Here is a 17,831-nt window from a genome sequence, read left to right as displayed (position 1 = left end):
TACCTGCGATAAACAGCAAGTGATTTCTCTGGGACAGACAACAAGTAACAAGGGATAAAAAGAAGCAGATTGAGAAGATTGATGCCCACCTATAAGCACTTCCTACACCTCTGTGTGGCTCTGTGCAGCTTTCCTCCAGCAGCTGTAATCCCCAGACAAGGAGGGTGAGCGTGGAGGCATCTTTCAACTTGAAGTCATCCCACAGTCTCCTCACCACATACAATAACAGCCCCCACACACACAGGCACAGAACACACACACAGGAAGGGAGAGCTGTGGAGAGAGTTGGCTGACAAGGTGTTGATAATGAGCTGACAATGTCTGGCTTCAGTCCTCCTCTGTCACTCCAGTGTGACAAGCGCCTGGTTGCAGAGAACTGACACAGAGGGAATGCAGATACCCTTAAAAACCATAGTCAAATATTAAAATAACTTGAAGTGTTTGTTTAAAACTGCTCCCTGAACCAGATGGGTGGGATGTAACTGCCTCGGGACAGCTCTCATAGACCCGGCCACAGAGCTATTTGCCAAAACACACTAAGTTGATTGTTACATGCCGTTCTGCTGGAAGATACACTCAAATTTTATTTGCTGCAATCCTCACCCATAATACAGGATAGCTACACCCGAAAAATAAACAATAAAAAGGAAAATCAAACTACAGAAAGAGTCTACAAGTGCCATTTGACCAAGCTCTGGTCGCCCTGCTGTAGGAGTGTGCTAGAGATGAGCTGTTTGTTCTGTAACAGAGAGCAGTCCCACAGAGTGTGAGGTCATATGAAGGGAATCTCTCTCCACTCTACTCATACTGTGCTCTTTGTTTTGATCAGATTCAACAAGTCATACACATGGTGCCCACAGCTACAGTATAGACCTCAGGAATTCCAGCCTTTAATTAACATGTAAAGCCAATGGAGATACTCAGACACAAACATACAATGGGCCAACAGTTTCATCTACAACTTTACAACATTACAACATTCTCCATCCATGCACTCTTGGAATGAGGGTTTGACTTGGAGTGTTTGAAATGGATTTATACAAAAATGTGGATCGTGAATGTGATTATGTGTGGAATTCATGCATTCTGAATTCTGTTCACTTATTGTATTTTGTATCTATTTTTTAAAACATAATCTGACATCTGTGGTCCTGGGGCAGCTGCCCATTTTTCCAGGTTGGTTATCCATATCAAAGTGCTTTGTTGCTTTCTGTGGGTGTGTATTTGTATGGAGCAGGTGGAAATAAGCTGTTAACATAATATGTCATCATATTGGACATGTTAGCAAACAGCGGCTTACTGTTATTTACAAATCAAACCGATCCAGAGTCTGGAGCAACATTATCATCCATGTAGAGTCATGTTTGTGCCCACCTGGCAAATCCAAGTTTAATATTCACTCTCCTTTTAGTTTTGTTTTGGTCTCCACCAACTCCTGAATGAAACATCTGTCTCTTTAGCAGCTAAATGTTCTGCTGTGTACATACTTTTGTCTGTTTGGTGGAGGGCAGGTAACATAAAGTAGGTTTATCAGATCTTTTCTCCTGCTACCTGCTGTGCCTGGAAACAAGGTTAATGAGAGCAGTAAGACAAAACAATAAATGCTCCAAAAACATTATTTCATTGCAAAGTCCCTCATGGAAACACCCTGATTCAAATTAAGTTTTAAGATTATGCAGGTGATATTGTACAACAATTATACCTAATTCCCTATACATTATTTTTGTTCCAGGGCCTCATCCTGGGTTAATCCAGCCCTGAGTAAAGAACACCAGAACAGAAAAACAGACACATAGTGTATATGAAAATAACTTAATAACAACAGATGAGATCAATTATCATAAAAGACTGCAAAAATATATACAGTATATACATACAGTCATATGAGTCACATAGGGCATGCAGATTTTAAATACACTGTAATATCAAAAATCAAATAAAGAAATTCAGCATTCAGGCAAAACCACCATATCCTGTTACATCTTTGAAATCAGTTCTAATGATTAAAATATGTAACTGCTTGTCCATTGGCACTGGTCAAATACCCCAAGCCCCACTACAACTGTTCAGCTGACATAATTTGCTTGTGGATATACCAGGGGAATTGACAGGCTGTATAATTACTCTCTGGTGACAGTGTATCATTGTCACTGTCAGCCGGCCATGTAATAGAACCTCAGAGCTATAAAAGACAGTGATTCACCCCACAATCCACTTTACACCACTGGGCTGGCAGCCTTTAACTCCAAGCATCACTGTGGCGCTCCATGGTTGCTTAGCAACTAAAGGAAATTGGAGGTGTCTTTGAATTAGGGCATTTTAAGAGGTGATTTATATGAAGACCTTGATGATAAATGTGTCCATAAATCTGGAATTTTCTACAGGCTATTTCTATGTACTCGTCATTGGGAGTTCTAATTCTGGTCACAGACACTGCAGCGTCACAGAGCTGCAGATCTTGCGCCTGCTGAGTTATGAGACTGTGGCTCTTTGCTAGATGCGGGGTACATTTTTATGTTATAGTGCAAAAGCAGAGGAAGGGAACATGGCCTGTTTCCATGACACCATAAACAGGAAATGGGAAGGGCCCAGAGCTGCCAGAGGAGTTTAAATCAGTGTGGAAGTTGCCAGAGAGGTCAGAACTTTCCCATAATTTGAGTCCACGCACTCAGAGTGACTGACACACACATTCGTAAACACTCACACAAATAAAATTCACAAAATTAAACCCAGCAATGCGTAAAGCTAATTCTATCTACACACTTCCCACTCTCTCTTTTGTCTTCCTGGGAGTGAAAAAAATGTGTCCCTCTCACTCCCCCTCAGTAGAGGAGAGCAGGAGCAAAGCTGTGGCGGTTCTTTTGGTGGCCTCCTCCATGCAGGTCCCATCCCCTACGGTCACCATGCCAACCTGTGTGAGGAGGAGGTTTAGCTGCAGGCCCAAAGAGACTTGATGAGGTCCTGGGATAATTATCAGCTCATTATGGAGCCCAGTGAATAGGCCAACGAGCTCCAGGAGCCACACAGGAGAGCGCAATGGAAAACACACAGGATCAGAGCTCACATCAAAGGAAAGCGCTCACTTTTTAGATCACATAATACAGAGGAGGGAGAGAGAGATTGGGAAAAAAAATATTGCTCTCCATTCACACCTACAAATATAGCTCATAATCCCCGTTTTTAAGCCTCTGTGTGTGTGCGTACGTGGGTGGCTGTGTGCATGTGTGTGTTAGTCAGTTATCTCTGCGTCACACCAATCTGAGTATTTTTTCTCCCCCAGAGGCCTTAGTTGCTCCATAAATGTATAAAGCCAGTCCGCCTACACACGCACACACACACACACACACACACACACATATGTGCACAGAAGTCACACAACGATTCCTCTCTTAAACTTAAGCTCTCATAAAGTACAGGAACACTGTGTGAGTGCCAGAGATCCCCAGTTAAGCTATCTGTCTGTCATCCCCATTCCTGTTCCCGTATCTCACTGTGCACTGTCCTGTACCTCTGTTTGTGTCATGCAGGCAGACACTAGTCACACAGTCTAAACCACGCACATCGCTGTGCCAGGTGACCCATATTGCAGCGCAGCTGAGTTTAATTGTGCATGAGCTTCATTTTGTGTGTACATGTGTGTCCCTGTATCTGTGCCTACTGCTCCCTGACAGTGATATGCAGCAATAATGTTGTACTGTACAGTATAAGTGACATATTGTGTTATTGGGATTTAAATTGATATTCCACATGTATTGTAGCTCTTTGATGCGTCATCATTTATTATTGTGGCTGTTTGATATTATTGGAACCGTGCTAATTCATTAAAGAGAAAAATGAATCCATCTCTCTCCCATCACCATCCTGGGGACAAAAATCTACCTGGATGGGAGCCACATTAGTCATGCTTACAGACATGTATCAGCCCACAGAGAGTATTCCTGGTCACAGCATGGAATACGGCATGACCTAAATTTGATGTTTATGAAAATATACAGAAATATGCTGCAGTGGTGCCATGCACTCGAGAAATGCGTAGCAATATATAGAAAAGCTGTTTCAATATTCATTTGTTCCAACAGCAGAGGGCGCTGCTCTTCTACACTGTGGTTTTACTGCCAGAATACAGGCTTGTCTCTCTGTCTTCTGTGATGGTAAGATCTTAATGTTTGTGTGAAGTGGTGGTATTGATTTTGACAGAATGGAAATGAATCACTGAGATATAAAACATGCATAAAATATGGTTAATACCATGCAGCCTTCCGATATTTCTCTCTCTCTCTCTCTCTCTCTCTCTCTCTCTCTCTCTCTCTCTCTCTGTGTGTGTCAACAGTGCAACACCTACACCCCCTAGTGGTGGTGAAGAAGAGAGAATTTAGTGATAAAAAGGCAAATATTTGTGCTTATAATAATAGAGTGAAATTTATTAGAAACTGTATGCTAATTAAGTTTTTTAAGAGTTTATTCTTCTGGTGCAAATATCCCAAAGGAAAATAAAGAAAATAATGACAAAGAAATCTGCAGTTTTATTAATGAAGAGAATATCTTTTGTGAATGTTAATAAGTTACTTTCAGGAAGTGTGAGTGAATTAGTAAACAATCTCAATTTCCTTTTTTAAAAAAAAAAAAATGTTTGCATCAGTGGCACATGATGAAGTAAGGTTTTCAGACAGTTTTCTATACTGCTGTGACCTGTCAGTACTGGAATATGTCAGAAAATTCCAATGGCATGGCAAATACCAGAGATAAATACCAAACACTGAACACAAATAATAAACATCAGTCACATGTTGATTAAAAAGGTTTGTTTAATTTAACAGAAATTGTCAGACAAAGGCACATAATGCATGAAAATACAACTAATTGATCACACAGTGCACCGGAGATGAAAAAAGAATGTAAACCAGATCTGTAGTTCTGCAGGAAAAACTTCCTCAAATATGTCAAAAACAGGAACATAAAAAAATATGATACAGTCAGTAGAACAGAGACGATAACAAACATTAACACAAACATGTTATAATGGCAGACAAACATTAAAAAGTAGTCTGTAGCTTCATAGGCAATGTTCATGAGACAAACATGAATGAAATAACACATTGGTCAGTCCATAAAATAGGCTCATAGTTCATCACTCAGAGCCTGTAATGTGCTCCTCTGTCATCATTGGAGCACTGAAGGCTGTTTGTTGCTTCTTAAAAAAAGGGAATTGCATTTTTCTGCATAAAAAGGCCTGGTAATCACAGTATAACCCATCGCCTCTCAATCACATTATTAGTAAAAGACAAACATCAAACTGGGCAAAACCCATAAGACATGTAAATACACAAGAGCCGAGGGACTGACTCTTGTTTTTTGTTGTTTGGGTGTGTGCGCATGTGTGGCTGAACTGGTGAGCTGGCGTGTGTTGATATTACCGTGCTACCAGCACAGTAATGCAGTTGGATTGATTTTTGGCCCTTGAGAGAAGAGACAGCTGGTCTTATCACAGCCCAGCAGTGGCTTCAGTGGTTATGGATCTCTCATGCCACCCTCACTGCACCCCCCCTGCTTGCACCAACACACTGTCACTGTAAAACATTGACGTGAGACACTCACTCCTAATAGAATAATGTTAGAAACAGTGCTCTTAAAAATCAAATATATTGCACTTTAAACATCAGGAACAGTACACAGAGCAACATTAAGAGATGACTGACCACAAAGGGCAGACAAGGCAAAAAGGAATAAAGAAACTAAACACATAAAAAAAATGGATGTCATTTTCCTCTGTGCTTTAGTCTGTAGGTTTCTTATCAGAAACAATACTTCAAGAAGACATATGCTTATTAATCTTTTAGCCAAAAGATAGAAAATCTGTACCACTCTCAAAGTTAACATGGAGCTAAGACCAGAAGCCGTTTAGCTTAGCTTAGCACAAAGACTAGAAACAGAGGGGAACAGCTAGCCTGGCTCTCTCTAAAGGTAACAAAGTCCAGCTACCACCTATACCTCATTAACTGTTATACTGTTTTACTGTTTTATGCTAAGCTAAGATAAACAGCTACTGACTGTAGCTCAGTATTTACCACACAGACATGAAAGTGGTGTCGTTCTTCTTATCTAACCTTCAGCAAGAGAGCAAATAAGCACATTCCCCAAAATGTCCGACTATTCCTTCTTAGCATTTCGTAGCTGTGGCCAAGATACCAAGCTTGAAGTATGTGCATGCCTTCAATAGTTTGAGAGATATTAACCTTAAGATGAAGCAAAAAATCATTTGCCTCAATTTGACCTTTTCTATGTGTTATTTCCCAATCCCATGTTGCTGCATTATAGTGAAAATGCACTTCTCTTCACCCTTCTTAATCCTTGAATTGACCTTTTGTGTCTTGTGATGATTTCTTAGCAATCACTGGGAAAGTAACAACATTTGCTGTTATATAAATATTATTTTAAAGGTTAAATGAAATTATTAGCTACACACATTCAAGTTCTAGACAAGAAAATCACCAAAATTTCATTTCAGTCTGACTTTTAAAAAACTGTGACCTCTGTAAATGCATGTCTTTTGACGATTGTACAACCAATCCTCTTAGACAGTCCTATCCTGACAACTGACAGCGTCCATGTTATTGTTGTTCTCAGTATGTTCTCCTCATTATCAGCCAAGCACCAGTAACCTGTCTATGGAATACTGTAAGCGGTCCCAGTTCTTCCAGAAAACGGTCAAAAAACAAATCCCCAGGAAGGTCACTACCATGTGGTATCGGCTCCTCATGAGTGGAGCAGCAAACTTGGCAGCGGTGGAGACACACACCAGGATGACGGTGATGATGGCCAGCATTATGTTGATGCTCTTCCCCAGCAGGACTCGGGCGTCACGGCTCTCGAGCTGGACCGTCTGCTGCTGCTGCTGCTGCTGGAGCTCCAGCTTGGACACTCGGGTCTGACACGACTCGAGGGCTTCCTGAAAGAGAAGAGAGAGAGACTTTGTGGGCCTGAATGATTCCCATGTGGCTAAAGGGCTTTTTGCTGACCTTTTAATCCTCAATTACCCAAATATTAATTATGCATGAACAGAAAGGCATGAAGATAGAGAAGTAAATTTGTGGTCATAAATGTCAGATGACAAAGCAGACATCCGTGTGTTGAGTGTTATCTGATATATAAGGGAACCATTACACACAGGCATTCACCTCTGTATAGTAATGTCCTCATCACTTCTCTAAGTCTAATGAAAATATATGTGTGCTGAGATTTTATTTAGAGATCTAATGATCCACCAGCTTGCCACATTTTTGTGATCCAACCTAAATGGCTGTTGTAAACACATGGACTGAGTAGATTCACTGTAATATACCTGTATGTCCCTGGCCCTTTCGTGTGCCTGGTAGGCCACCCTCTCCTCAATGCTAGCTAGCTCTTGCTTCAAATTAGCCATCTCATGTTGGTGAAGCTCTGTCAGGTCATTAAGTTGGTCTTCCAAACGCTCATACCTGAAAATCAATACAGGAAATGCACATGGTTTAGCTAAGAATTAGCATTTATAGGCAGATTTTCATGTGTGATCTTAACATGTTTTTATGAATAGTAATTTTGTCATATTATATGACATAATATTAGACATTAGGCCTTGTGCTGTATTATGTAAGGACAATGAAATACAGAGTAATATAAGTATACCTGTATCTCTCTTCCTGCAGTGTTTGGCTGATGATGCCATACTCTCTCTTGAACTGAGCCTTTAGCTCCTCCATATCCTCCTCCAACTGGTTCTGGGCGTCTTTGATCTCCCTCACCTCCTCCAGGCTCAGGGCCAGTCTGCTCTGACTGTCTCCCCCTGCTGGCTGCCCCTGGCTGAGGCCCTGACCCTGCGCCTGCCCCACTGACACTCCTCCTCCACCCGCTGGGTTCCCGTTACTGTCTGCCGAAATGGAAGCACTACCTGAGGAGCATTCGTCATCACTGGGATATTTGGGCTTTCCAACCATAGAGGTGCTGCTACTCAGCCCCTTTCCCGCACTGTCAGTGGGCAATGGAGAGGAGGCGTCCAGAGTGGTCTTGAGGTGGGCGATGTTATCAGCACTGCCAAACTTGTTCCTGATGAGGTTGGCAAACTCTCTGGGCTTGCTGAAGAAGAAAGGAGGGGAGAGGGACACACCTGGTCCGATGGTCTTGATCTTGTCCATGGTCGGGTGTCTGCCACTGCCAGTCATATCCCTCAGCAGCTCTCTGGGTGATTCCCTGGGTATGGTGCTGTGTTTGACAGTGGACGAGTGAGGGAATGGGCTGTGATGGATTTCACTGTCCTTCATCTTTTTATGGTACTGCTCCAGTTTCTTTTGCATCTGAGCAATGTTTTGAGCTGATTTCTGGTTCTTCTTCTCAAATACCTGTTTGATGCGTCCCACTTGCTGCTTGTCTGCACTGTTCACCAGCTTCAAGTACTCAGCTACGTTCTCGTCTCGGGCTGTCTGCTCAATCTTTAGCTGCTCTGTGACTTTAAGTATCTTCTGCTGGAGGTTGTCCAAGCAAGAGCGACTACGCTGGACCTCAAAACCAAGAGCAGGACCGGGACTTGCATCACTGAGATCCAGATCCAGATTGTTCTCTGAAGATCCTCGCCGCATCGATGCAGGGATGCTCAGAAAACTGGTCTCAGTACTCCGATCCTACAAGGAGGAGAAACAGAGATGTTAAAAATTGACCATTTACAGGTCTACAGCAAAAGAGGTCATCCAGAATATGGCCTATAATTCTATATCCATGCAGTAACAAAATTTCAATTTCAAATCAGGCTTTATTGTATGTGTCTTTAGTAAAGAAAGATCTTCTTCACCACCATCTGCATAGACACAGTTATATTTACATTATCTATCTGAGGGTAAAATGAAGATGAGCTTACTTAACTCTCCATTACAATCTACAAATACACTGTATAACTACATGTGGCCAACTGCAGGGAGTGTATGTTGAACTAATTGAAAAGCTCTGGTATAACATGGGTGTTTGCATCAAACAGCTTAACAGACAGTTTCAAATGAATGGTTGGAATAATTGGGTTAAATTTCTTTCAGTTTCAACTTGCTCTGATGGTGCTGCTACGCCCTGCAGACTCAGTTGAAGATATGACTATAATGATGTCACTGTTCCCTCGTGTGACTACAAAGCAGCTGGTGAGTAACATGTTAGGAACGACAGCCCAAACAATGAACATTAAGCATTTTAATTTTCCTTTAATGGTCTTATTCACTTGTGTTCAGATTCCTGAATATAGCGTATTTCCACATAGTTCTTGCTTCAGCACTATTCGCAGACTCTGATATTGCTGCTGTGAGACCATCTGGGTGTGTATGTAATGCTCTTATTTGGCACATCTGTTACGTTGTAGCAGCCAGAATTTAATCCTGTTTGTTTATAGTATAGCACACAGATGACACAGATGACAAAATTCAGATAACAGTTATTAATGTGTGTGAAAGAAGTGGAGCATGCACATTAAATGTAGGTCAGTGATAATGTCACTTGAGGCCATAAGGCTCAGGAAATCCCTTTTCCAGACAATGTCCCCTAGTTTCACAGTAAATTACCATTTTCCTGATAGGGGCTAAATGTGACGTTTAGTTTGTACCTGATGTGTCAGTAGTTCGCTGTTAACTCAGTAAGAATTGTGGGTTTTCAGCCATAGATTTGAGGAAGTGAAACAGAATAAATGTGGCTCATGTAAGCACGTTTAACTATAGCAGGAAACCTTAAGACGTTCCATGAAGAGGAAACCGAGGGAAGAAACAAATCGACAATTTAATTAGATTTCCGAGCAGAAGTGTCACTTCAAGTGTAATAGCACTGCAATGTAATGAATCTTGCAAGTACCACACCACAGTAATGATAGGAGATGTAAGCTGATAAAGTCTAATGCAAAGTGTTGTACAACAAGGACTACAGGCTGTACAAAGCTGCACTAATCCTTACCAAATGTAACACTGCTAGTTTCAAGCAAATAAACAGATCACAGCTAACTGAGGCAGACTTAAGGCTCAATCCTTCTTAGCATTTCCACATCCCCATGTAATAGTTACATATTGCAAGCTAAGTATCTTTACAATTGACTAATGCATAAAGAGCTTACCACACGCTGACGCTCCACGACACATGACTGTCAGGTGGAACTCAAGCAAGGGTTTACCAATAATAGGGATATTATGGCTTGACGTACACTGGTACACACACTGAGTAACATATAGCTGATGCTCAGACTAAAACAAAAACACATTCAGCAGAACTGAACAACTTATCCAATTACACATGTACCAACTTATTTACTTGCTGTTAACAATGTGACCTCATGCTCAATCGACCAGTCAAACTAGTTTTGTGAGGTAGATATGGTGAGCAGCAGGAATTTGGTGTCTCTTCTCTGACATCTCTGTTACTAAAACGTGGTTTCACCTTCATGTATGTCAAAGAAATTGCTTTGTATGTGTTTTTAACCAAGCTAGCAGCATGGCATTAAGAATGGCCATGAGTTTTAGTGTTTTAGTGAAAGTCTCAACAGCTGTTGGATGGACAAAAATTTAGTCCATGATGCCTTGAGAATAAATCCTAATGGTGACCCCTGACTTTTCCTAAAATGCCATCATCAGGCCAAAAGTTCAATGTCCAACACTTAAGATTCATACATAGGTTCAAGACCAAATACCAGCAAAAGTAATGACATGTTTTGCACTAATCAGCAAATGTTAGCATGCTAAAATGCTAAATTAAGGAAATGATTGTGCCAGCTGAACATCAGCATGTTCTCGTTGTCATTGTTAGCATGTTGCCTTGCTAGCACTAGCATTTAGTTCACTGTTGATCTTGTTTGTACATGTACATAAAATGTGTAGTTTATTAGTCCCTCTGTGCCTGTAATTATACTGTACATACATAATATATACTTATTTATGAGTAGTGTGTGACCAGTGAATGCCATGCTTATTTCTACTAGCATGCCTAGGGTATTTCAGCCTCTGTCCTCATCCCATTCTCTCCCCCTCTCTGGCATCTGTTCTTCTTGAACACAGGACTCTTTCTCTGCAGAGAAAAAAGCACACTTTGTCATGTCCTACCTCTGCTCTGTCCAGGACTCTGATGAGCAAGCTACTGCATATGGATTCACTGGCCTGACACAGCCTATAGCCCGAGGAGCCTTGCACCCAATCCCCCTCCTTCCAGAGACCATGCATTATCTCTTGTCAAAACAATCAGGTTCACATATAAGCTGCCCTTTTGTCAAACCTGAATCTATGTTTGTCATACAAAAGAAAGAAGAGCCGAATATCCTCCTTCTTCAAGAGGAAGTGTGGGGCAGGCTGGTGTGTAGGTTGCTCATATTACCCAGTCTTTTTAGTTTTCAAACGAGAAACACAAAGAACTGCCTGTTCGACCAGACAGCTTGAACTGCATGCTATTTCTGCTGCACTGGAAACTAAGCTAGCTCCTCAGGCACTCTCCCACCACTAGCTTTCACTTTGAAATGTTCAATATTCTCCTCTCTAGCATTAGGGTCCAAACAAGGGTCTAAGTTTTTTGCTTCTAGGTGTTGTGATATCATAAAATAGATCAAACAATGACCTGGCAAAAACTGATGAATCACTGTTGAGGCCTGCAACAAAAGCAGACCTTGACAGGGGTGGGAGATGTTTGGAAAGAGCATTGACACACACTTCCATATTCGCACTCATGCACCTGGAATGGTGAATGTCCAAAATTGTATTACACAGCTGGAATGAGAGGCGTACACTTTGTGTTGTAAAAACAAAATGGCTTTTGGCAGGATGAGGCCTGATCCATGAGAGCTGCTCAGATAACACGGATAACACGGTCCAGATGTTTTACACACTTTCGAACCAAAAAGCAAGTTTCACATCTGATAATAACATCCTGATAAGAAATTCTACAAAAATCGTACCATTTCAGTCTAATAAGCCAATTTCCACTGCTGCCACTACTCAAGATTTCTGCCCACACTGACTAACCGCTGGAGCAATCTGAGGGGCTCTCTGGATGAGTGGCTCTGCTAAATGAATTAGCCTCATGCTGATAAATGTCCTCCCAAATCTGCTGAGGAGCTCTGCCCTACTTTTCACTCCATTTCTCCCAAACACTTGTGCAGGCGTTCTCCAGGGGTTGTTGAGGTAGGAGGGTGAAACAAGGAGAGGATTGAAGGTCTCTGGGGACGGGCTGGAGTTGACAGAGGGGGTGAAAGCCCAGTAACTAGGGGAAAGGCTGTTGCGACAGAGCAGATGGCAGCGGTAAAGTGTGACAGTCAGGTGGACTGTCAGAAACTGAAAGGTCACAAATGGAAACAAGGTTAGAGTTTGACAAGATTGTGGTACCATCTAGCACCAGGTGTCCTGTCTGGGTGTTCTTGAGCAACACCCTCCCTGTGCTCTGTGACTCTATTTGAAAAATACTTAACAGTTGGTCTTTGTGTGCCCAATTTTTCTCATATCCTCAAAATCTACTATCAATGTGAAGACCATTTTTTAGTCCTCTCTCAATAAACTACTCAACTGATGTCTTAAAATTAACGAGCTAGGCATACGCCCACTTCTGTGTGACTCACCAAAAGATATTAGTGTGTCAGTAGAGCAGAAGAAAAAACAGACAGTAGAAGACAAAACAGAGAGCGATACAGACATTGAAACAGATAGGAGATAAGGAGCACGGTACAATACAACAAAGAAAGGATGGTCCCAAACACACAGCTCAGCAGCACACATCATCCCAATCATCATCATCATCATCACCGCCACCAACAGGATCTACAGGAGTCCTCCGTGCCCCAAGGGTGCCTCCCTCACACCTCAGCTCCGCATGAGCCCCCCGTCCCCCACGCTGCCCTACATAGCACACAGCGTCTGTCCAGCACTATGACCCATTTAATATGCTCTGACCTCGCAAGACAGCATAACATAAAGATCCAACTGCATTAGCCTCAATCTTAACTAAACAAGGGAGAGCCATGTGCTCTTCTGCTCGAGAAATCCATCCAAGTCTTTGATACTTTTTGGGGGGCAAAGTCGGGGTGATGGGGTTGGTGGGGGGCAGTCGATAGGAACTGCAGATGCTGCTTATCTTGCACTGCAGTGTTCTCTCTCTTGGATCAATGACTTAGTTAGTAATTCAATTTTTCATGCAAAAACAGATGCTGCTCTCATCTGCCCACTGCAGCACTAGAGAAGAAGAAAAAAATCAACATAAGTCCTGAACTAGAGTAAAGGTGAAAGCACACAAATTATTTAGATCTGGGTGGGTATGCAGTGGATGTTTGCTAAATACTGAGCTGTGTTAGAGAATAATTAATGGATTCAGATTTGCATAACATACAGAAAGTGTGCCTGTTACCCACTAAACTTGCTGTCCCTCCCTGTTAGGTTTGGACATTATTAAAACCACAGACATCTTATGCAAACAAGCAACCACTGTCCCCGTTACAAGGAAGTAATGTTTTTAAGTACTCACAGTCACAGCTATAATTTGGTAAAACCATCAGCACGCAGTGCGATGGGTCAGGTCATGCAGGCAGATGAAAACATATTAATACAAGCACAGGTGTTAACAGTGATGTGAAAACCTGGCTCAGAATGAATAAGCTATGGTGTGTGGTACATTGGGTGGCACTAGTTTATCATTCTCTCTCTGTTATTGCCCCTGTGCATCCCAAATAAACACACACATACACACACACAGGGCAATAGAGCTGGCACACTCATTGAGATGGAACAAAACCGTCCCTTCAGTAGAGAACAGAACCACAGAGGGGAAGAATCCCGCAGTGCTTATTGGTATTCCCTCCAGCTGATCTTCATGGATACAGACACTCTCCCACTCAGGGCTCACGTAGGGAAAAGGGAAGAAAACCAGAGACAGGGAGAGCGAGAGCGACAGGGAGCACATCTTTGATTGTAGTCAGAAAAGCTGACCCAACATCATCTCCTCCTCCTCCTCCTCCTCTCATCTGCATCCCACAGCTGCCTATGTGGTCATACTTTTGATTGCTTTCTTTAGAGGCAAAACAGTATGGCTCATCAGAATAAAAGAGGAAAAAAGCTTGAAACAGAGTTTGAAGTCTTAAGTTTTCTGAATGACTAATCCCCAGGAGGTCAGTGGATTGAATTGCTTAAGACGTATTCACTATTATCTCACAGACAAGCTGGTCCAGGACTAAATCAATAGCCCATTAACACTCCCAGCGTCTGCTTGCCCCCATGGACTGGGAGAGTATTGAATGGGATTCAATTAAGATAAATATGCAGCTATATTCAATGTACTGATTCAAAGTGAGAGAGTGAATAGAGCTGATGACGAAGCAGGGTTTGTGAAGAGTCAAGTAGCTCATTAGCCAAGAAAAACACAATAGATTCAGAAAAAGGGAATAAAAAAGGGGACTATAGTTTCCATTTAATTATTCACAACAAACAGAAAATAGAGCATTAAAAGGTTCCCAGTTATACAGACATTATGGCTAATATGTTTACCTTTGTCTGGTGACACAACTGTATGAATACCACTACAAGCATTAGGGTTCATGTGAGGACAGACACATCACTGGGAAAGAGCACGCAAATCTCTACAAAGCCACCATCCAGTGAGGGTTAAAGACATTTTCTGGAAAGGAGCCAGTCAAACTGAATTGTTGCATCATCTTTGGCCTCTAACCCACTATATCTTCTGCACAATGGCTTTTTGAGAAACAAAACTGGAATGTCATTTGTGGCCAACAAAAGGAGGAAAAGCAGAGTTACACAGATCGGCAGTAATAAACCAGCCAGATATGTCTCTCCATTATATTGTGTTGATGGTTATACAGAAAAAGAAATTCAGACCACCTCGCTTTTTGCACACTTTATATTGTGGTAGACTTCATGTCAATACATTTCCACAAATGTAGTGAAAATCTAAATCTGAAATCTCTCTCCAGACTGTGTTCAGGTGCATCCTGTTTGCTTTAATTATCATGAGATGTGCCTACAACTTGGCTAGAGTCCACCTGCGGCAAACTGAATTGATCTGACATAATTTAGAAAGGCACACACCTGTGTATGTAAGGTCCCACACTTCACAGAGCATGTCAGGACAAAGACCAAGCCATCAAGTCCAGTGAACTCTCTGTACCTCACCACAGTTTAGATCAGGGCAAAGGTATTATGGCTTTTCTAAAGGTCTGAGTGTTCACAGGAGCACAGTCACCTCTAATACTGTGAAATGGAAGAAGTTTGGAACCACACAGACTCTCCCCAGAGTTGGCCTTACAGCCAAGTAATTTGGCAAGGTCAGGGAGGTGACCACGAACCCAACAGAGCTTTAGAAGTCATCATCTCAACAGCGCTGCATCAAGATTTCTAAAAACATGTTTTCATTTTTTAAGTATGGGTTATTAAGTGTAGATTGGTGGGCAAAATTTAAATTTTCAAAAATTAAATCTTCAACACAATAAAATGTGCACAAAGTGAAGGGGTCTGAATACTTTCTAAAGCCACTGTACCACAACCATCTAATGGCATAGTTGAGAAGCTGGCTCAAATGATTTGTGTACAGTTCTTTGAAGCTCTTCTGTGAGGGAAAAGTTATTGATTTCATGCATTTCTAAGAGTTAGTGTTACAGTTTAATCTAAAGTGTCTACATTTGCTCACAGGGCAACACAGGAGTTTTAAGAAGAACAAAACAGACCAAAGAAAAACCTTCCAGAGCTCCCTTTTGAGACGCTTGATGTAATTGATGAAAGGTGAACAAAATGACATCTCCTCATTTGAAGAGTAAAGGTGACTGAGTGGCAGGCCTGGGGGCTCATACATACACTTGAAAAAAAGAACAGCATGCTGTGTGATACTTGGTTGACTTTCTGGTTGCACAAGAATCACACTTGACCGAGCATTCCTCTCCTCGGTGTCACTGTTACTGAGAGCACCTGGCTTTAAATGCATACTCAGGTTTATCTGTCACAGTCTTCAGGGGATTTTTCTGAACATAATACATTCACATTAGCAAGTGGTTGAACGGTTTTCCCCCAAAACCGGTTAGTGTTAGGTTAAAGGGTTTTTTGGAAGGAGTTTTTTCTTATCCTAAACAAGTGGAGCTGTGTGTTTGGATTGGTGAAACCCACTCAAATTTGTGATTTAGGATGAACAAAAACAACTGAGAAAGGAGGTAAAAAAAGATCAGGGCATTTCTCTACGTGATCATACTCCCCTCTTTGCTGTGGGATGAATGTTAACAGATCATTAGCATGATTTATACTTTAAAATACATTAGACACGGAGTCACTGTGTGAACACAAAACCAGAAATACCTGTTAGATGGACTTTTGGTTTCTGTACTGACCATTACAATAACATTGTTTTTACACTGACTCAGTTTTATGATGCAATTGAGGCTGTAGTTTGTTGTGTTGCTGTTATATTGGACTGAATTACATCGGAAGTGAAAATACTTTAACCATCATATTTGGTTGTAGGGTGACAAATATTACACACACTTACAATCCAATACAACATCACCACAAACAGCATAAACAGCTGAACCCACTCTCCAGTGGTCAAACATACATGTGTCTGCTAATTTCAGTTAGAGCTGAAACATTTTGCTGATTAATAGATTAGCTGAATCATGGAAAATTAACTGGCAAACAATTGTGCCAATAGGTCATTAGAGTTGTTTGTTTCCGATTAACAAGGTCCAGTTTCTTCAATGTGAACATTTGCTGACCAGTTTCCGTGACAGTCAACTGAAACTCTTGTTGGCTGGAAAAACAAATTGAAGACATCTGAGGCTCTAAGAACTTGTGGTTGCAATCTTTCACTATTTTCACTTTATTGACAAAACGTGATCAATGACTCAGTAAAATAATGGCCAGGTTCATCGATAATATAAGCAATGTGTAGTTTCAAGCAGACACAGACAGATTATTGTCCCATATGGATGTCGTCAAATATGTGGACAAGCCCAGTCTGTCCCGACCAGGACTGTGTCTGTCACACTCTGTACTCTGAGTTTACAGTGACACCTACTTCAAGACATCGTTTTACCACAACATCATCTCCATTAAGACATTATATTTTTTTTCTATATCTGCCTAAATGTATCACCGGCTCACTACAGCTCTTTGTTAGGAGAGATATGCGGCTTTCCAGCGGCGCAGCTTTTGTTTTCACATGACGTGGAGCTCAAGAGACAACAATGTACCGTTGGTACAGTACGAGACCTGCCGTTTATGACACAACAAAACTGCAGAATAAAACTCACATGATAACTCACCATCCGGCTGCTGCTGCTGCTGCTGAGGTATTTCTCCACTTCGGATAAACTTCGCACGGACACGTTGGCGCTGGGCATAATAATCCCGTGTTAATGGTCCGCCGGGAGCTGGTAGTTCTTCAATTCAAGACCAGGACTAGTTTACAAGTAACGCCTAATGTCGTATCCATGTTCTCTCTCTCTCTCTCCTTCTCTCTCTGACTCCTTTTCACACACACATACACACACCCAAAAACACACATACACACTCTGACACCCCTCTTCAACATACAAAAACTGTGTATGAACCCTGACTCCGCCCATTTCTCTCTGCAGGGTGGCTGCGCGAGGAGGCGTTAACTCTTTCATCGCACGTGCCTATCAGTGACAGATAAAACCGCCTCCTCATATGTCTCTGAGCCGATCGAACTGAAGAATTTGTTATTAGGCATACTCCCATAACATACTCACAGTGGCTTAAAGTAAGAGTATAGTTTATAGTGTTCTATGATAAATTCATTTCAAGATAAAAGTGTTTTTCTGGGGTAGAAAATAGGATAATAAATAGTGCTGG

The 17,831-nt window shown here is 41.7% G+C and overlaps 1 protein-coding gene across 4 annotated transcripts; it reads right to left on the bottom strand.

Annotated features, from left to right (window-relative positions):
* Positions 1–4,787: 4,787 nt before the first annotated feature.
* Positions 4,788–17,562, bottom strand: LOC108888501 (transmembrane and coiled-coil domain protein 3). 4 transcript variants are annotated; one of them, XM_018684498.2, is made up of 5 exons: positions 17,267–17,562; positions 10,964–11,052; positions 7,663–8,651; positions 7,340–7,475; positions 4,788–6,946 (listed from the first exon to the last, which is right to left on the bottom strand). In XM_018684498.2, exons 2-5 carry the CDS (start codon positions 10,967–10,969, stop codon positions 6,641–6,643), a joined length of 1,437 nt encoding a protein of 478 aa, XP_018540014.1. In that variant the 5' UTR covers positions 10,970–11,052; positions 17,267–17,562; the 3' UTR covers positions 4,788–6,640. The 4 variants fall into 4 exon arrangements, with proteins under 4 accessions (XP_018540014.1, XP_018540013.1, XP_018540011.1 ...); XM_018684497.2 differs by having other exon boundaries at positions 17,279–17,562; XM_018684495.2 differs by lacking the exon at positions 10,964–11,052.
* Between the last annotated feature and the right edge of the window lie 269 nt (positions 17,563–17,831).

The sequence above is a fragment of the Lates calcarifer genome, linkage group LG10 (genome assembly GCF_001640805.2).
Source record: "Lates calcarifer isolate ASB-BC8 linkage group LG10, TLL_Latcal_v3, whole genome shotgun sequence".
In the NCBI taxonomy this organism is placed as follows: domain Eukaryota; kingdom Metazoa; phylum Chordata; class Actinopteri; family Centropomidae; genus Lates; species Lates calcarifer.
This window is presented reverse-complemented; position numbering and strand designations above follow the sequence as displayed.

Coding starts and splice junctions, on each gene's coding strand:
- LOC108888501 (XM_018684495.2), bottom strand. CDS start 17,356: ATGCCCAGCGCCAACGTGTCCGTGCGAAGTTTATCCGAAGTGGAGAAA. Junction 8,652..17,266: donor GCCGGATGGTGAGTTATCAT/GTGAGTTTTATT, acceptor TCCTCCTTGTAG/GATCGGAGTACTGAGACCAG. Junction 6,947..7,339: donor AAAGGGCCAGGGACATACAG/GTATATTACAGT, acceptor CTTCTCTTTCAG/GAAGCCCTCGAGTCGTGTCA.